Genomic DNA, 20,055 nt, shown 5'->3' with positions numbered 1-20,055 from the left:
GGGCAGGTAACTTCTGGAGATTTTTTCCTAATATCTGGAGCACTTTGGCCAACAAAAGCAGCTTTGATCATAACTTCATTGGCAGGGGCCTCTGGGTCAAGATCAGTGAAGCAGCTGTAGCCATCTTTAAGGCGTGTCAGGAATTCCATAGGGGATTCTTTAGGTTCCTGGACAATTTGATGGACACGATGAAAATTCACTGTCTTTGGCACACCCAATCGCAGTCCCTGAAGGAAAGCAGTTCTAACCCTTTCCAAAACAAGTGCTCCATCTGGGGTGTTGGGGCTAGCCTCATAACTGGGCACCAGGACATCCTGGGCGGCTGGTCAGGCACCCAGTGGGTGGCCAGCCTGTGCATCCAAATTTCTTTTGCAGCTGTGTAAGCGTCAATAGCTGCTTCAAGCACTTGGCATTTTTCTTCTGGTGATAAGAAGGCTGACATCAAAATAAAAGAGTACAAAGTCTTGCCACTTTTTTATTTTCTTTTTCTTTTTCTTTTTCTTCTATTTCTTTTTCTTTTTTCTTTTTCTCCTAAGCCTTTCCGTCGGCTTGGGTTTTTGGCGTGACCTAGAGGATTTCTCGGGTTTTTTCTTCAACTCGGGATCTCTGCGAACTGCACCTGGAGAATTTATCGGGCTCTTTATTTAACTCCCTGTCAGTCTTTCCCTCGACGCAGGGTTCAGCTCGGGATTTCTAGGGATTTCTCAGGCCGGTTTTTCTCTTTTATCGGCTCGGGGTCTGGCCAATCACCCTCCCCAATCTGAAATCCTTCTCCATGAAACGGTGCGCTCCCCTAATGTAAAATCCTCCTCTAGAACAATATATTCCAACAAGCACACATACCACACTCACTTCATGGGCAAGCCCCTAACAGAATTTCCCACCTCTCACTCACGCACTCACAAGGTGGCTCTCCCCACCTAATGAAAACATACTCACCCTTTTCCGATGTCCCCAAATCCATCTTTATACAACAGATATAAGAAAAGCCTTGATTTTGAGTGTTCAGGCTCAGCTGGAGCGGAGTCTGCCGACGGTGGCCAGCACAAGGTCACTGGAAAACTTTCTAGGCTCGTGCTTGACGTTGATCAATGGTCCCTGTCGATTTCCTCCGTCCGCTGCAGTGAAGGCAATGCAGAGGGGGGCTAAAGGCAGCCTCCCCAAGGAATCCCTGCCTTCGGGACTCCTGGCTGACTCACCAGAAAATGTTAGGCACAAGCCTTTGTTTATTTGTTTACCCAAGTTCAGAGAACCAAATAAACTTGAGACGAGGCTTTTTAGCTAACAGAAGTTTTATTGGCCAAGAAACATTCTGAATGGCTCAGTCAACACCGTGGCAAGGTGTTGAGGAGAACCACACCTTGCAAAGCAAACAACAAAGATTTTATAGGCATTTACAAATATAATCAGATCGTACATCCCCTCATGTCTATATAAGGGATTTTTGGGATGGTCTAGGGAGGAGTAAAGGTGGATCTCAGAAAGAAAATTAGCTCAACTTTCTTCTCCTATTACCAAAGAAATGCCTACATCCTTATCTCTCTCTGGCTTTCTTTGTAACTTCTTTGGAATTCAGTGTCTCTGTCTACCCGGTACAAATCTAATATATAGCTTACTTGTTCAGTCAGGCATCTGGCTAACTGCTTCTAAAGGAAATGGGGTGGGGGAATGGTGTGCTCTCTTGGAAGGCAAAAGCAATTTAACCCTTTATAAATAAGATAGAGTGCACTGTCACATGCATGCCCACACACTACGTGAAATATACATATATAGAATATAAAATCATATATTAAAGTAATGCCCTTCAAAAGAAAATAATTAATGGAATGCCTAGCACTCCAGAAAACATTCAGAGAAATGCATCAGTCCAATTTCTTTTTTTTTAAATATGTCCTGTAAACCCCTTTTGCACCCCATTGCACCTGCCTTTTCTCAGTTTCTCTATCCAAAAATAGTGAGATGGGCAGTGTCTAAATTTGAAATATAAATAAAAAGAAATAAATATTTGCAAGACGACTTTTACAGTGACCATACATCCTTTATGATAAAGGACATTCCTTCATTAAGAAAGATGTTCTTTAAATTTATTTATTTGTTTATTTATTTGTTTATTTATTTTCTTGATTGCTCTTGAATTTTTGTTTGTAAAGGAAAGTTACAAACAATTTTTTTTTATCCTTATACACCTCTTTCAGGTCTGTCTTTCATTTTTTTCTAAGAAAGTACGGTCACTGTACGTTTGGGCACAGCTCCAGCTTCATTAATCCTGAAATGACTTTCATGCTATTTCTACTTTCAGGAGTTTCTCAAAAAAATCCTGCAGTAACAATTTGGGGAGGCTATTGATGTTGAAGATGCCTAGTTTCTTTTCATAAACGTTTGGTTCCTGACATTTCCTCAGAAACGGAAACATTAAAAAAAATATATGAAAAACGTCTCTTGTAGATTTGCCTCAACACCTGGCAACACTACACACTATTTGGGGCCAGTGTGTTACCTGAACAAGTTTAATTATAAGCCAGATTCAAATGTTGGAAATTGCCTTTCGCAACTCCCACTAGCCCTTTTTTTCAACAAGTGACTAAAAAAGTCACTGTTGCTTTAAGACACAGCCAGACTCCACGCTAACCGGATGTAGCGAGTTAGCTTATAAAATGCCGCGAACGGAACGGGGATTACAGTACTGCATTCGAGGCAAAAAGTTGAGAGCCCGCACGGGTTTGCTGCAACGACGTTCGAGAAGTTTTCTCTTCCAAGTCCGCTGACGATGCTGATTTTTCTCTTGCAGCGATGCCTGCAACTTCTTGTGCTGCCCGTCTCTCTGCTTTCCTACCTGGGCTTATGGGATCCTATTTGTAAAAAATCTTTCCCACATCTCTTGAAGAGGTTTAGTAAACTGTACAATGGAAGAATGCACAAGGAAAAGGAGACGTTGTTCAGGAACATGAAGGACTTTGCCAATTCCTCAGGAAAGCTCCGCCTGCTAGAGATTGGCGTAGGCACGGGAGCCAACTTTGAGTTTTACCCCTCAGGCTCTCGGGTAACCTGCGTGGACTACAATCCCAACTTTGAAAAATTCCTGCTGGAGAGAATGGCGAAGAACCCGCATCTCGAGTTCGAGAACTTTGTGGTGGCCTCTGCCGAGGACCTCTCTTCTGTGCCTGACAGCTCTATAGATGTGGTAGTTGGCACCCTGGTGCTTTGCTCTGTGGGCAACGTCAAGGCTGCCTTAAAGGAAGTTCTGAGAGTGCTCAGACCAGTAAGTCGGAGGGCGAGAGGGGGAGTGAGGTCTGGTCTGACCAGACCACTGAATAAGGGGTTCGAGGGCTGGGCCTGCTCTCAGAAAGGGCTTTAGTTCTCACAAAAACAGCACCTCTCTGCTCTTCCCCATTTCAGGCGTAAACTTAATGAGATTCCTCCTTAAAGCAGCCACAGCCTTTTTAGGCTCACACCCCCATGCGTTTCTGAATCATTTTCAGAGCGTGTACAACCACCTTAATGACTACGTGCACAGCGTTCATGTTAGTAAATGGCAGCAACCTTCTGGCCTAGACTGGGCTGAAATAAGATCCCGGTTGGTCCTTGGAGCTAATCTCCAGAAAATACTAGGGCTGTAAGCCAGACTGAAAAGTTAAAATAATCTCCAAGAAATGAAAACCATTTCCCTGCAGAATTCCAAAATTGTGTTCTTCTGGTGCTGAGGGGCACAAAAGGGAGGCTGGGGACAGTATGTGGTCTTGGCCAGCTTTGGGGTGCTCTACATTACGCAGTTTGAGAAAGAAAGTATCCAGACCCTACATGTTCTGCTTTACAGAGAAAAGTAGCAATCATCTCCACAGATGGAGAAGTAGGTATTCTCTGGCTGCCTTCTGCAATCAAACAATAATCAGACAGGAAAGCCAACCTTATCTTCCCTAGAGGAACAGTGGAATTGTTCCAAACCCTGTAATATGACTAAAAGTCAGATATTGTTCCTAGGAGGGTATTCCTCCAACTCCCTAGTTTACCTCTAAAGAAACATATTGTTTGTTCAGCTTTGTTGCTGCTTCTCTAGCACGTCCTCAGCCTCATTTTAATATACGCTGCTGTGTGTTATTAAAGTCCGCATGGAAATTTATCACTATCAGAGCAGCCGTTGGTTTAAAAAGGGCCCTTCTAGTGTCTTCAGGATCATCTGAAGGAGATACAGAAGTCTCACGCCTGTCTCATGATTTGCTCACAGAAATTTCTAATGGGAGTGTGATAAAAGTATAGTAGAGGGCCTCATTTTGGAGGTCCACTTACTATTTAGAAATCAGGCAAACTGTTAGGATATTCTCATGGGAAGAAAAGCAACTCGCTTAACTCCAAACAATTGTTTTGAGTGCAAAAGCAGGCCATCTGCCTTTATTTTTCTAGTTTGCACGTATACTGCTATTTACTGCCACCTATTGGCGTCTGTATGCTAGTTACCTAAGGGTAGGTGCATAGTGTCAATAAATTGTGGGTGATTGTATGCCTCACTCTTAGTAGGATTTTTTATTTTACGTAGTTTTTATTTTTTCTCAATAAAGAACCAGATATGTTTTATAACTTCTGGCTGGATTTCTTTGGAGAACAAGATAAGGACATTGCATTCGTTAAATCTCTCTAATGCTGGTTGTTATAGCTGCACTCTGCATAACACAAACATGGTCAAGAGCCACCCAAAATCAAGCCAAGAAACCGAAAATCAGTGGGCAGAGTCCAGAGGAGTAGTGACAAGAGATTATCAAGCATAGTGACAACCTTGTCAATCTGGGAGATCAAGAATGAGGTCTGAGTCGCAGGGCTCACAGTATTCTGTAAAAGTACTTAATAGAAAAGCATGAGCAGAATATAAAGATATGAGCTGGTCCATGGTTCTGGATGGAATCTCCTTTTTTCTTGCATTTGCCAGCTCCAGATTTTTTTTAAAACAGTTAAAACTTTATTTAACAAGAAGAGAGCATATACAAATACAGATATATATTCATTTCCCTCTTTTAAAACGTACATCGACAGTTCTCTGTGCTTGTTTTATTTTTTTAGCCTTACTGTAATGCTTTTGTTTAAAACAAATGTAACCTTACAATAAAGTTAGAGCTAGTACTTCTGTGTGTGCTTCTTGTCTGGACTACCTTACAAGGCTGACATTTTATGGTATAAAAAGTATATTTTTTTTAACTTAGTGCCAAAATCTCCATTGTTTAAAAAAGAAAAAGGAAAAAAAGGGGGGAAACACCAGAAAAATAATGTATAGTGGTGCTTAAAAGGTCGTGAACCCTTTTGAATGTCCAGTATTTCTGCATAAATATGACTTAAAACGTGATCTCTTTGCCACACAAGTCCTAAACCTAGATAAAGAGAACCCAGTTAAACAAATGAGTCAAAAACATTATACTTGTACAATCTCTGTTTCATAGTTATCTACTCAAACTTTGACTTTCATGTATGGAAATGTATTTAACTGTCACGTTTTAAGTCATATTTATGCAGAAATACTGAACATTCAGCTGCTTCGTCAGCATCCTTAAAGAAAAAACACCAATTTTGCAGTCTTCCTAGAACTGGAATCGCGTGCAAATCGTTAATGGCAAAATTACATTCCAGCTTTGTTTTGTGTCTGTGTACTTAATTATTGCTTCATGTCCATATGATTTCTTTTTGTGTTGTTTTACTTTTTCCAGGGTGGTGCATACTATTTCATTGAACATGTAGCGGCTGACCGATCCACCTGGACCTACTTCTGGCAGCAAATCTGTAACCCCACTTGGAAATATCTGGGAGAGGGGTGCTCCGTGTTAAGAGAGACCTGGAAGGATGTGGAGAATGCAGAGTTTTCTAAACTGAACTTGCAACACATGGCAGCCCCGTTGGTCGTTCCTGTAGTATGTCCCCATATTTATGGATATGCCGTGAAGTAATTGTTCCGTAAGGGGAGAGCACCTTTCTCTTAAAGTCAGATGACGGAGTTCAAGGAATTAACAGTAACAATGCTTATCTTGCAATAAGAAAAATGCTTCCTCTATTCTATATGATTATTCAAACTAGAGAAAGGCTCCTAAACGTTCAGGCCACAATAAAACTAAATGATATCTTGGATTAGGTTTGGAGGGAGGGCAAATAATAAGTTTAACAATTAATATAAAAGAAAAAGTCCATTCTACTGTCAGAGGCCATGTCAAAAAACAAAAAAGCCTAATCGGCCACTTTTCGGTGGCATTACCCTGTCCTGCACGTGAGCCTCCCTCTGTGTTATGCATTAGTACCTTGCTTTCCTTATGATTATTTCCTTACGATTCTTTTCATTTTCACTAAAAAAGTAAAGGGTTTATTTGCTCTCCAGTGAACCTTGTCTCATGACTTTTTCTGTTTTTGGGCATCAACTATCCCATACACTGAAGCAAATGCAAACACCAGGTCCCACAGTAAGCTTCTATTCTGAAGCAGATTGTGGACCGTGTGACTTACCCGTGGAAGACCCTGGTCCTCAGTAATCACTTGAAGTGGGCACTGAGAAGAGGTGCGTTGTTAGACCTTAACCCGACGCTACCACGTCTCTAGAAATTTGGGGGGGAATAATCTGGCAGATTCCTTCAGTAACACCCCACCCTGTTGCTGGCCACTGGGGGAAGTCCTGATGGCCACTGGGAGATTCCAGGTTTCCAAAATCACAGCTTTCTATGTCCTCACCCCAGTGCTTTTTCAGATTCAAAATGTATTTTGGCCCAGAGGGATATAGAACAAAAGAATTAACAAACTGTTTAGAACTAAAAGAGGAAGGATGAATATAAAACACAAGCTAAAAAAAAATAGAGAATATTATTATCACTATTATTTCTAGTGTAAACTGTGCTGAGAAACAATGTTATTTATCTAAAGCTAAGACATACAGCTAAAACACTAACATAGAAGTAGGTTAAAATAACCTAACATCCATCCATCCATCCATCCATCCATCCATCCATCCATCCATCCATCCTTATTCAGTGTTGTTCAAAACCTAGCCACAGTTATTCTATATTAAGGGTTGGGGATTGTTTAGCTTGCTGGCAGCATAACAGAATGTGCAACATCCAGGGAGGTAGAGCCTCTTTGATCGGAAAGCAGAGTATGTATGTAGAAAGTTATCAGAATGCCTCAGGGAAATCTTGATGGCCGCTGGAGATTTCAGGTTTCCAAAATTACAGCTTTACATGCCCTCACGCTAGTACCTTCACCCTCAGTCCAGTCAGGCAGAACTTGCAAAAACAACTGGAGAGGATCCAAACGATCATTTTGTTGAATGCAGTTAGTCACAGGACTCTCTGCTCTGGGGCAAATGAGTATACAGTATATAGATTATAAGTTGTGTCATCAGGCATGGGGGCCTTTGGGAACCGGAGACATTCTTAGATAGCTCCACTGTAATTGATATTCTGCTCTCCCCGTGGGGCTTGCATATTTTAAAATCTAATTTTTTAAAAATTTGTGATAATGTTTTTATTTTAAAAACTTTTTAATCTTTTAGAATGCTTGCTTTTATTCACTTGTTATTTTATTTAATTGTTGTATGCCACCCAGAGTCACTTTATGTGACATGGGCAGCTATATAAATGTGACGGATGAATCAAAAAATAAGAAAATAAAATAAAATAAAATAAAATAAAATAAAATATAGATTACATAGATGTAGTGTACACAACACACACACTAATACCACTAGCTGCTAAAATAGACTCTTCCTTGGTAACAATGGTAAGATAACGATTTTCTGAGGAACTCCTAAATCCTGAGTGTGAAGACCCTACAAAGGGTGCTTTATGATAGACTGTTTATACCTGACAATGAGGGAGAATAAACTCATTGTCCTTGAGGTGTCCCGTCTTTCTCACAGATCAAGGAATGAGGCCTTGGAACTCTCAGTCATGCGTACTTATATTAGGATACTATTGGGCCCTGACATTAGAAAGCTGAACTACTGTTTTAATACCGGAGAATTGTATAAATGAATAAATATATCTATTGGATATATAGTGTTGCTTTCTGAAATTCTTTTTTTTTTTATAGTAAATTTTTTATTTTTTACAACAAACACAAACAAACAATAGCATAAAAAGCATAAAAAACCATCTTCCATTTTAAACCGTGTGTCAGCCAGTTACCAATCATTTGTGCCATCCTTTCATAGTCTTCACTCATCATTTATATAGAGTCTCATGTCATCTATCCAACACATATTTATATATTTATCAGTTATCAATTATTATTCATTTGTTACTAGTCTATTACACCAGCTTTCATAATAAGATTTATATCATTTTTATCCATTGATTATATATATATATATATATATATATATATATATATATATGTAATTTATATCAGTTTGTCAAGTTTCTATTATATAATTTGCTGATCTATTACATGACTATATCTTTTCATCCAACCATTGATAAAACAAATCCCATATCATATAAAATTGTTTGTCTTCTTGCTCTCTAATTTCAAATGTTAATTTACTCATCTCTGCACATTCCATAATTTTCTTAATAACTTCCTCCTGCATAGGTACTTTTTCATTTTTCCAATTTTTAGCAAATACAATTCTAGCCGCTATCAAAACATTTACAATCAAATATTTCAGTTCTTTACTATATGTTTCAGGCATAATTCCTAATAAAAATGTCTCTGGTTTAAAGTCTATATGTTGTTTTGTCATTTTTTCCAGACATGTGTGGATTTTAATCCAATATCTTTTAGCTTCTGAGCATGTCCACCACATATGGTAATATGTGCCGGGCTTCTGATGACACTTCCAACATTTGTCAGACTTGTTCTTGTACATTCTCGCAATCCTTGCTGGGGGTAAATGCCACCTGTAAAACATCTTATACAAGTTTTCTTTATATGCAGTTGACATTGTCATTTTATAGTTTTGAGACCATAGTTTTTGCCACTTCTCTAAATCAATTCCATATCCAAAATTTTTCCCCCATGCAATCATTGTATCTTTAACCTGTTCTTCCTCCATCTTAAATTCTAGTAAATGTCCATAAAGTTTTTTGATCACCTTTTCATCAGCACCCATCAAAATTTTATCTAAAACAGTCAGCTCATCATAGATACCTTCTGCTTTAAAATCTTTATCGAATCTAGATTGTATTTGCAAATATGAGAACCAATTCATTTTTATACCTTGTTCTTCCAACGCTTGCATAGTTTTAAGTTCACCCTTTTCATTCAATATCTCAGTATATCTAACTGTTTGTTCCTTTTTATATGTTATTGGATAAGAAAAGGCTTCAATAGTGGATATCCATCGTGGAACTTTTAAATAATATTGTCTTCTTGTCTTCTCCCAGTTTAAAAACAATGCCTCTCGAATATAGTGCCTTCTAAAATAGCCCTGTGTTTTCGTTCCCTTATACCATAAGAAAGCATGCCAGCCCAACAGCAGGTCATGTCCCTCTAAGGTCAATAATCTATTATTTCTTAAAGTTATCCAGTCCTTTACCCACATCAGATTTGTCGCCTGGTAGTATAATTCTCAGTTAGGCAAAGCAAACCCACCTCTTACTCTTGCATCTTGTAGTAATTTAAGCTTTATTCTTGCTTTTTTACCCTGCCAGATGTATTTCAATACAATTTTATTTAGATCATCAAAGAACTCTTTCCCTAGACGAATTGGAATTGTCTGGAATAGATATAATATCCTAGGCAATATATTCATCTTAATAGTGGATATTCTCCCAATCATTGATAATTGTAAATTCTCCCATTTTGTCAGATCTATTGCAATCTGTCGTTTAAGTTTAACATAATTATCCTCCTTCAATGTACTACATCTTGGTGTAATATATATCCCTAGGTATTTAACCCTGTTTGTGACCTGTATTTCTAAGACTTCTTCCAATTCTTTCTTTCGCCTTGCTAGCATATTCTTTGTTAATATCTTTATTTTATCTTTATTTATTTTTAAACCTGCTACTTTTCCATATTCTTCTATCTTTTCAATTAATTTAGAAGATGACAGATGGGATGGATGAAATCTTTCGTGTTTATACGAGATATGCAATGAGAAATAAACTACCAAGAGAAGTACACATAAGATTCACTAAAAAAACTATTAAGGCACAGATACTCCAGGTAGCAAGAGAGAAAACATTAAAGTACAAAGACAAAGAAATTGTAGTCCTGAAGCAGGTGCCAAGAAGAGTAAGAGACATAAGAAGGCAATATTCATTCCTGACTAAAGAGCTACTCAAAAGAGGAGTAAATTACAGATGGTTGATTCCAGAAGGTCTCCAGTTTACTTGGCAGGAACAAAGACAAAGAGTTGATACAGTCCAAAAAGCAGAGCTATTTTATTCAGAATTCTTTAGAGGAAAAGAAGAAGGCACACAAAAGGAAGAATCGTTAATTGAGTTTCAAGAAGAAAGTGCGGCAGTAACTGAAAAAGAAAAAGAAGAAAGTGGGGGAGATGGTGTTCCCAGAGAGCAACGAGAAGTAAGATCTACTAGAGCAATTAAACCCTCGTATAAAGCCTAACATGGAGGAAAGAAAATTGATTACGATCAATATAAATGGACTTAATCTGGCTACTAAGAGAAGGAAAGTATTTCATAAATTAGAGAAGTTAAAGTTTGATATAATTTGTCTGCAAGAAGTACACATCAAAAAACAACATGAATATTTGTTGCAGCAAAAAAAATTGGGTAAATTATTTACCTCTTTGACACAATGTAAAAAAAGAGGTGTGGTCCTATATATTAGAGATACAATGCTAGCAGAACAAATCTATGCGGATGATGATGGAAGGATTCTGATGGTTGAAATAATAGATAATAATGTTAAAACTCTTTTAATTGCAATTTATGCTCCTAATGACAATCAAGAAGAATTTTATAGGAAATTACATATGAAAATAGCTGAATTGAACTATGTTAATATCTGTATGATGGGAGATTTTAATGGAATAATTAATGATCAATTGGACTATAAAACACAGAAATTGACAAAGAGAACTAGGAAGACATTGCCAAAATCCTTCCTTCGAATGATAGAAGAAATAGACTTGAAAGATGCATGGAGAGAAAGAAATCCGGCAAACAAACAATATACTTTTTATTCAGACAGACATGCATCTTGGTCTAGAATTGATATGATATGGATGTCAGCGGACTTATTTGCTAACATTCGAGAAATTGAAATACAAACAAGTATTTGGGCCGACCACAACCCAATGGTAGTTATCTGGAAAGGACAACGGAAGAGTTCTAGATGGACTTTAAATAATAGGATACTAAAAGAAAAAGATTTCAAACAAAAAATAGAGAAAGAACTTACCTTCTTTTTTAATGAAAATAAAAAAGAGGATACATCATTACAGAATCTCTGGGATACAATGAAGGCTTATACAAGAGGTTTAATAATAGATTATACAAGGAAAAGAAACATAATGCAGAAAAAGACTTTTAAACTACTGGAGGATGATCATAAAAAACTGGAAGAAGAGTTACAGAAATCCCCGCAAAAAAAAGACATTAAAGCTAAAATGGATCTAATTAAACATAAAATGGGATTAATGGAAAAGGAGGAACTAGCACAAAAAATCAGAAGTGCTAAACAGAATTACTTTGAAGATGTAAATAAACCAGGTAGATGGCTAGCTTATAAACTGAGAAAGGAGAGAGAATCAAAAAGGATTAATCAATTGATAAATGAAGAAGGACAGATCTGCTTTGGTAATGAGGACAAGAAAAAAATTATACAAGATTACTATGGAAAATTGTATTATCAAGAGAATGTACAAGAAGAAGAAGTAAGACAATATTTACAGAAAGTGAAATTACCTCAGATACCTAAAGACATTGAAATAATGTTAGAGGGGAATATAACTATGATGGAACTAACAGAAGCTCTAAAAAAGCAGAATGTTGGGAAAGCCCCAGGTCCAGATGGGCTGCCAGTGGAATTTTACAAAACCTTCCAGGACATATTGAGCCTCCAACTATTGGAAGTTATGAATGAGGTTATGACAAAGAAGAGAATACCCAAAACATGGACTGAAGCATATATTACACTTATACCAAAGGAGGACACTGACCCACAACAGGTTAAAAATTATAGACCTATATCTCTACTAAATTCAGATTATAAAATTTTTGCTTCAATATTGGCAGAAAGACTAAAAAGATATTTAAATAATTTTATCCATGCCGATCAAAACGGATTTTTGCCAAAGAGACAAATTAAAGACAACATGAGAGTAATTCTGGACACACTGGAATACTATGAGGCACACCCTGAAAAGCAAATGGCCTTGATATTCTTAGACGCACAAAAAGCCTTTGACAACGTGAATTGCCGTTTTATGCTACTGCAATTGGAACAAATGGGCTTTGGTAAAAAATTTACCCAAGCCATTGAAACAATATATTATAAGCAGACTGCAAAAATCATGATAAACGGAGATTTAACAGAACAGATAGACATAACAAAAGGGACGAGACAAGGCTGTCCACTATCGCCCTGGTTGTTTGTCTTAACATTAGAAGTGTTGAATAGGAATATAAGAGAAGAGAAAGAAATAAAAGGAATGAAGATCAAAAAGGAAGAGTACAAATTGCAAGCCTTCGCAGATGACCTAGTATTTATACTAGAGGACCCATTGGAAACAGCATCTAAATTAATTGAAAAGATGCTTTCTGAAATTCTTGTGTTGCGGGCTAACTTGTAGGATGGATACCAAAGGAGGAGGACATTAAAGGAGATGCCCGGACTGAAACAAACAGCATCATGTTTATGTAAATGGTCCCCGTTACCTTAGAGCACCAGCGGTCCTTCCCCAATTGCCATGAGGAGCCCAAATGGCAGAGACGGTCTCTGGAATTTGATTCACAAAGGGGTTGCTTTCGTTGAGCAGCTGTTATAGCCCTGCAACCTCTCTCTCCCCCTTTTGTTGCCTGCTAGGACAAAAGAGGGAAATAATGATCTCACTGGGGTTAGAGCAAAAAGTTTGTTACCTCTCAACTTGCAAGAGGAAATAGGAAGAACTAGCTTGTTTAAGCAGCCTCTCTTCCAAGTGTTAACTGAAAAGTGCAGGTCAATCACAGGACAAGCGTATAGCATCTAAATGCATTTGCTTAAACTGTATGGTATTCTGTTTCTAAAGAAAACATTTCAAGTGGGGAATGGCATGCTTAAGCAATACAGGTATTCCCCAGTTTAAGAACGAGTTCAGTTCCCAAGGCCTGTCCATAAGTCTAATTTGTATGTAAGCCATAACAGTATTATTGTATAATATCATATAAGTAGTATTGTGTAGTGAACTCGAACCATTGTGTATTTAACTTTTACTATCAGACTTGCACGATTCTGTTAATGTAGCCTTACAATAAAGTAGAATTAGCTCATCTGGTTGTGTTTCCTATCTGGTCTACCTAGTAAGGCTGACAAATTACTTTCAGTTTAGTTCCTACCCTTTTCCCTAGGTATGACGTTAACTAACTGCTCATTTAGAATTTATTTCTCTAAGAGCATCCAAAAATTACAAGTTGCTAACTATAGCATGCTGCCTGCAAGGAAGAAACAATACAAGATATATCTCTGCGTTATATGATACCAGTTCCCAAGCAGTGCCTATGGACAATTAATCACCATATCTGAGGGACCATTTAGAGAGTGCTGACTATTCACCAAATAGTTGATTCAAAATAGCCACATATGCAGACCCGAAGCAACAGATACTGAATTATAATCACTCTCTATTTCTATTTATGTCTACTTAATTGTCTAATTTCACAGATACCAAATTATACCTTAGATAATAATCTAATGATATTTAGGATTAAGGTAGGCATGTACAGATTGAAATACTATATATATATATTACAGCAGGTCCAGCTAATTCTGAATTTGACTAGAACTTTTCTTCTATATTAATATTCTATATTAAGGGTTGGGGATTGTTTAGCTTGCTGGCAGCATAACAGAATGTGCAACATCCAGGGAGGTAGAGCCTCTTTGATCGGAAAGCAGAGTATGTATGTAGAAAGTTATCAGAATGCCTCAGGCAAATCTTGATGGCCGCTGGAGATTTCAGGTTTCCAAAATTACACCTTTACATGCCCTCACCGTAGTACCTTTCCCCTCAGCATGAAAAAATTACAAGTTGCTAACTACAGCATGATGCCTGCAAGGAAGAAACAACATAAGATATATCTCTGCGTTATATGATACCAGTTCCCAAGCAGTGCCTATGGACAATTAATCACCATATCTGAGGGACCATTTAGGGAGTGCTGACTATTCACCAAATAGTTGATTCAAAATAGCCACATATGCAGACCCAAAGCAATAGATACTGAATTATAATCACTCTCTATTTCTATTGATGTCTACTTAATTGTCTTTAATTTCACAGATACCAAATTATACCTTAGATAATAATCTAATGATATTTAGGATTAAGGTAGGCATGTACAGATTGAAATACTTTTTTTTTTTTACATTTTCACAGCAGATCCAGCTAATTCTGAATTTGACTAGAACTTTTCTTCTACCTTTCACAGGATTATATATTTCTTAAGATAGCTAGGTCTTTGCATAATGTATCAGGAATATGATAATTTGAGTTTGGTCAATTGTGCCTCAAGTGAAAACTCTAGATTGATTTGTTCTATGATTCATTTGCTTGTTTTCTTGGCTGCATATGCTATTATCAGGAGTCTGTTCCAACATCAACATTCAATAATGTCAAAATTAGTTCTATCCTGCTTCTAACATGCACTTCCATAGATGCCACAGGGAAAGCCACTGCCTGAACCATTCTGACTTTTGTAGGTGTAGACACATCAAAGCACTTGAATCTCTTTTTCAAAGTCTTAATTGCTTTTCTACCCTGTGCTAGTCTGTGGCATGTTTCTTGATGGTTCCTTTACTGTGGGTAACCAATGGCAGATGTTACCCACCACCTCACTATCTTCATTGACAGTTGTAAGGCTGGTTGCTGTACTGCTTGCCATTGATTTGATATTCTTTCTATTTCGTCCTAGTCCCATTTTTGCAGACTGTGTTAAGTCTCCTTCTTGGGTATTGATATCTGGACTGACCTTGTGCAATCTGCTGGCCTCTATGCAATTCTCCAGATGTATTGACATGGTGTGGTTGGAACCATTATTGATTCTTCTTCTGTTCCTTGCCTTATTATCTCAATTCCTGTAACTTCCCAACTTGGTAATGATTGGAGTACCGATCTAACGTCATCTTCTAATACTAGAGGTTTTTTGGAAGTAGAGAATATCTTGTAAGGTATCCTGGAAGTTGAAACCTCTACTGTACAGAATCTCAGTATACTCCTTCCATCTTTGGTTGCTCTTCTTTGAATCAGTTCATTCCTTCATTCAGTTCCATTTATATCGATCTGATTGGACCAGGAACCAACTGACATGGTGGAGAAGGATACACAAAACAGCAACAGTCAGAAGAAGACGTTAGAACACAGGTTGTGGAGATGGGAGACACAGCCAAAGAATTTGAAGGACTATTTCCTTAATTATGGATGACAGATACCTAACATGGAATATTAATGGGGCAAACGCCCCCCCCCCAAAAGGAAAAGATCTTTTGTGATTTGAGAAAATTAAATCAGGATGTGATGTGTTTACAAGAAACACAAATCAGAAAAAAAGATGGAAAATATTTGATATATAAGACTATATATAGTCTTGGGCGAAGAATTCATATCAGCAAATTTGAAAAAGACCAATGGAGTTATTTTATATATTAACCCACATTTAAAACCACAGCTTTTATTATCTGATGGATATGGTAGTTATCTTGCACTGGAAGGTGAGATGCAAGGAATCCAGTCTATAATTCTTGGGCTGTATGTAGCAAATGAGGATAAAGGGAATTTTTTAAACCTCTTATAGACCAACTGATATCTTTTTCCTATGAAAATTGGTGTTTGCTGGGAGACTGCAATGGCAAAAAGATATTTCTAAGTTTGTATGGCAAGGTAAAACACCAAGAATAAAATATAAATTGTTACAAGATGCTAAAGAAAGAGGTGGGAAGAGGTGAGGTCTTCCTGGTTTAAAATTGTATTTGGATGCTTGTTGTTTGGTGTGGATGAAAGAATGGGTGACTTTGAGAAACAGGAGGTTATTGGAGTTAGAAGGACATGGTTTAAGATTTCAGTGGCATGGTTATTTATGGTACAATAAAGTGGTTAATATTGCTTTTAAAAATCATCTAATAAAAGATGTGCCATACTGAGACTTTGGAATAGATATAAAGCAAGATTGTCTCCCAAAATGCTTTTATGGTTGTTACCTCAAGAAGCTTTTTATAGAAGAGAAATGATAGTTAAACATGGTTGACATATGCAAATTTACTGACTTTTTTTGAAGGAGAGCCTAAACTGAAGATGAGGGAAGAACTGGAATTGGAAGGTCATACCTGCTAATGGTTTATCTATGCCCAGTTGTTAGAAAGATTAAAATTGAATAAGAATTATGATTTTACCTATCAGAAAACTGACTTTGGGTTAGCTTTGTGTACCAAAGATTAACATGTTATTGCCAAGATGTATAACTTTTGTTGAAAATGAGAAACTCAGGGTCACCAGGAGTTTTTTTCCTTTACTTTTTATTTTCTGCACCCTAATTTTCTTTCTCTTTTCTGACCCTCTTCTTCTTTATTCCCTTCTTCTTTTGTTTTTTGTCTTTATACATTTAATTCTTTGCGGAAATTAAATAAAGTTTTATAAAGAAATTTAGGAAATTTGTGGCTGCTTCAGCACTGCTGTGCTGCTGCACAACTGTGGTCAGCCCAGGTCACATGATCATCATGGGTGTATCCCTGACCTCTTTCCCACCTCCCTCTGTCCCCTGTGCCCAATCAGCTGGCAGAAGGCCCAACGGATGAGTGACGATTGGCTGCTTTGGAAATGAGGCCAAAATGTGAAATCTCTTAACGGCTGTGGGCGTTGAGGGAGCGACTTGGATGCCTGCTGGTGAGGTAGGGCTGGCCGGGTGGCTCCGGTGGTCAGTGGGTGAGCCTCTTCCTCCCTCGAGGGAGGGGTCCCTTGGGGACACAGCAGAATGGGGAGTGGGTGTGAGTGAGTGTGCAGTTTTTCCGACAGCCCACAGCTCCCTTTGTTCCACCTCCCTCCAGCAAAGTGGCGGGCAGTTCCGCAGGTCAGTCGAGGAGGAGGCTTCATGGGGCCCACCTGAGGGTCATGAGGGGAGGGCAAATGGTGCAAGCCTATACTATATGTGGAAAGGAAGGGAGGGAGGAAGATTTCTGATGCTCCCTGCCATCTTCCCAAAAGCAAAGTCAACGGGAAAGCCAGCAGCAAGTCGTAAGTTGCTCACACTCCCACTTCTGTTTCGTCCTTTTGTCTCTGTTTAGATAAGGAAATATCTCTGAAACGATGACCGAACAGGTCACGTGGTTTAGCAGTTAATGCTGTTAAAATCTCCACAAAAGCTCCCCCCCCCCAACAGATATCAGAGCAAATACATTATTTTCTGCTTCACTCTACGGCTGAAAGTCAAACAAGGCTGGTTCCAGGTTCACATTACAGTGGTGCCTCTTCCGTGTCATTGGTTTCAATGGGAGTGAAGTCAATGGTCACAAAACAAAGTGATGTGAAGAACCTTGTTCTCTCAACAGATCCAGCTCTAGCCATTTACTTTTCTCTGGCCTCAATCCACCTGCCAGGAGATTGGGTTTCTGCGTGCATGTTAAACGCATACTTTGAAAATCTGAACATAAAAGATAACGCATACAGTAAATTAAATAAATTCGGCCTTATCAATTTTCTTCCTATTGATTTCAGTGAGAAGAGAAATTTTAAAGGAAAAGAGTTCATTAAAAAAATAAGGAATTATATTCTTGCCCTGCTCATTGGACATAGCAGTAGTTGCACTGTGAATTCTCACTTCGCTTCCCTATATTTATTTGCTATTCTTCCAGGCTGCCTATTCCGGTTCTCTAGGTGATTTATAAGCCACATCAAACGAAATGAAATTGTTCATGCTTGTTTTAATCAACTAACTCCATTTTAATTCACCCCAAAGTTGGTTATTTTAAGGCTACTGATGCTTATTAATAAAAAACTAAACTAAACGTACTGCTTATAACAAGGTGGCCTGCTGACAGGAATACTAGATTGTGTGATTATGGAAAGACAGCTTCCTTTCCTCTCTGATAGCGATTTCCAAACTATCTTCATTAACAGACTAGAAGAGTATACCCTGTGGCGGCGGCAGCAACAACCAGAATGAAATGCTGTAAGTAAATCCACTTCAGGATGAACACTTCTTCATTGAAGATTATGGACCATAATCTACTATGTTGATCCAGCATAGCTTGGTAGATATTCCTCAACTTTCCAGTCTTGGGCTGAGAGAGTGTGACTGGCGCAAAGTCACCCACCCGGTTTCTGTGCCTAAAGGAGGACTAGTCTCCCTGCTCCTGGTCCAGCACCTTAATCGCTCTCATAACATACACAGATCTGTCTGTCTGTCTGTCTGTCTGTCTGTCTGTCTGTCTGTCTGTCTATGTGTGAATTTTAATCCAGGAAAATAATGTCCAGCTATTAAATCGTTCTGGACACTGTGGCCTGTGAACCATCCATAGGTCATTCCCAAAATATAGGCAAACAAATGCAACTATGTCATGGCTGTCCTACAAAACACAAGATGAGGCAATCGAAATCAGATTACAAGTACTTGTAATCTGACTCACATATCTGCATATCCAACTTCTCTCCCCCTCCCCTCCCCCCAGCCCAATTTTAATCCTGCATCAGTCTAGCCTCTCCATGCATCTGATGAAGTGAGCTGCAGCTGATGAACACTTATATCTTTTAATAAAACATGTCATTTCGAAACGGTGCTACCGGATTCCTGAGTTTTTGCAACCATAGAGTAGTACGGCTCTCTGCCTACAGTATCTGATGGACTCTGTGGTTTAGTCGAGATTTAAGCCTGGGTTTCCCTTCCTACTCCATGAAGTGATGCCTCTGCACTGTGCCAGCCCTCCCATAACCTTTAATTTCTTGCCCCAAATACAAACATCATTATGCACAGATTTGTCCATAACCCCAAGATGATACTTTTCCTGTGTGTGTAAGAGACAACTGTGTGATGCAGCTGCAAAAAAAGCAAGTGCAACTCTAGGCTGCATCAACAGAATATGCTACCAAGAGAAGTCATTGTTCCTTTCTTTTCTGCATTGGTCAAATGGCATCTTGAATATTGTGTCCAGTTCTGCGCATCATGTTTTAGGGAGGATTATTGACAAACTGGAATGTATCCAGACAAGAGCAGCCCCCCCCCCAAAAAAACCTATGAGGAATAGTTGGAGGCATTGGGCATGTTTCACTTGGAGAAGAGGAGTCTGTGCAGAGACATGACTCCTGTCCTCGAGTGTCTGAAGGGCTGTCACATAGACAGTATATATACTGAGAGAGATCCTGGTAGTTTAATGTAAACCATCAGTCGTGGAAGCAACAACATTTCGTATAAGGGGAATTAAACAAGGTAAAAACAGGAGTTCAGCAAAAGCCAATAAAGTCATTAACTCTATGCGTTTCCAGTCAAAAAAAAGCGATCACCAAACCATCCAAGATTTAGCCCTCCTGTCCAGGTCTGAACTGGAACATGGGCAATTTTATACATCTGGTCTGTAATTTTCTCATCTCTTTGGAGACAACAATACATAAGATTAAATTTGCCACATACATCTTCTTCCTTTCCTTTCCTTTTATCTCTCTTCCACTTTCTCCTTCTTACACACATACACACTCTATGGCAGTTAGCAGTCCACAGCCATTGCTCATCACACATCCGGTTGTCCGCATCTGCTTGCTCACTCGCTCTCTTTCCCTTTACATCCATAAACCTTTTCCTGTGAGCTTTCACTAAATCTCCCAGTGAAAGTCTCAGTCAAATACATCCCAACCCATGGTTGCACCCTTTCTTGTGGGCTCACAGGGGCTTCCATTGATTTGTTTACTACCACTCCTGGCAGTGAAGGGTCCACAAAATATGAGGAGTC

General features: G+C 38.5%; 1 protein-coding gene across 2 annotated transcripts; it reads left to right on the top strand.

The window, feature by feature from the left end:
- Positions 1–2,762: 2,762 nt before the first annotated feature.
- On the top strand, positions 2,763–5,924 carry LOC148216307 (thiol S-methyltransferase TMT1A-like). 2 transcript variants are annotated; one of them, XM_088138538.1, is made up of 2 exons: positions 2,763–3,259; positions 5,688–5,924. In XM_088138538.1, the coding sequence occupies exons 1-2, from the start codon at positions 2,768–2,770 to the stop codon at positions 5,922–5,924; spliced, it is 729 nt and encodes a 242-aa protein (XP_087994664.1). In that variant the 5' UTR covers positions 2,763–2,767. The 2 variants fall into 2 exon arrangements, with proteins under 2 accessions (XP_087994664.1, XP_087994665.1); XM_088138539.1 differs by having other exon boundaries at positions 2,763–3,263; positions 5,668–5,924.
- Positions 5,925–20,055: the final 14,131 nt, after the last annotated feature.

This window comes from Python bivittatus, unplaced genomic scaffold, assembly GCF_059951505.1.
Source record: "Python bivittatus isolate LINGU-HERP-01145 unplaced genomic scaffold, Pbiv_v1 ctg000220_np1212, whole genome shotgun sequence".
Classification (NCBI taxonomy): Eukaryota; Metazoa; Chordata; class Lepidosauria; order Squamata; family Pythonidae; genus Python; species Python bivittatus.
This window is presented reverse-complemented; position numbering and strand designations above follow the sequence as displayed.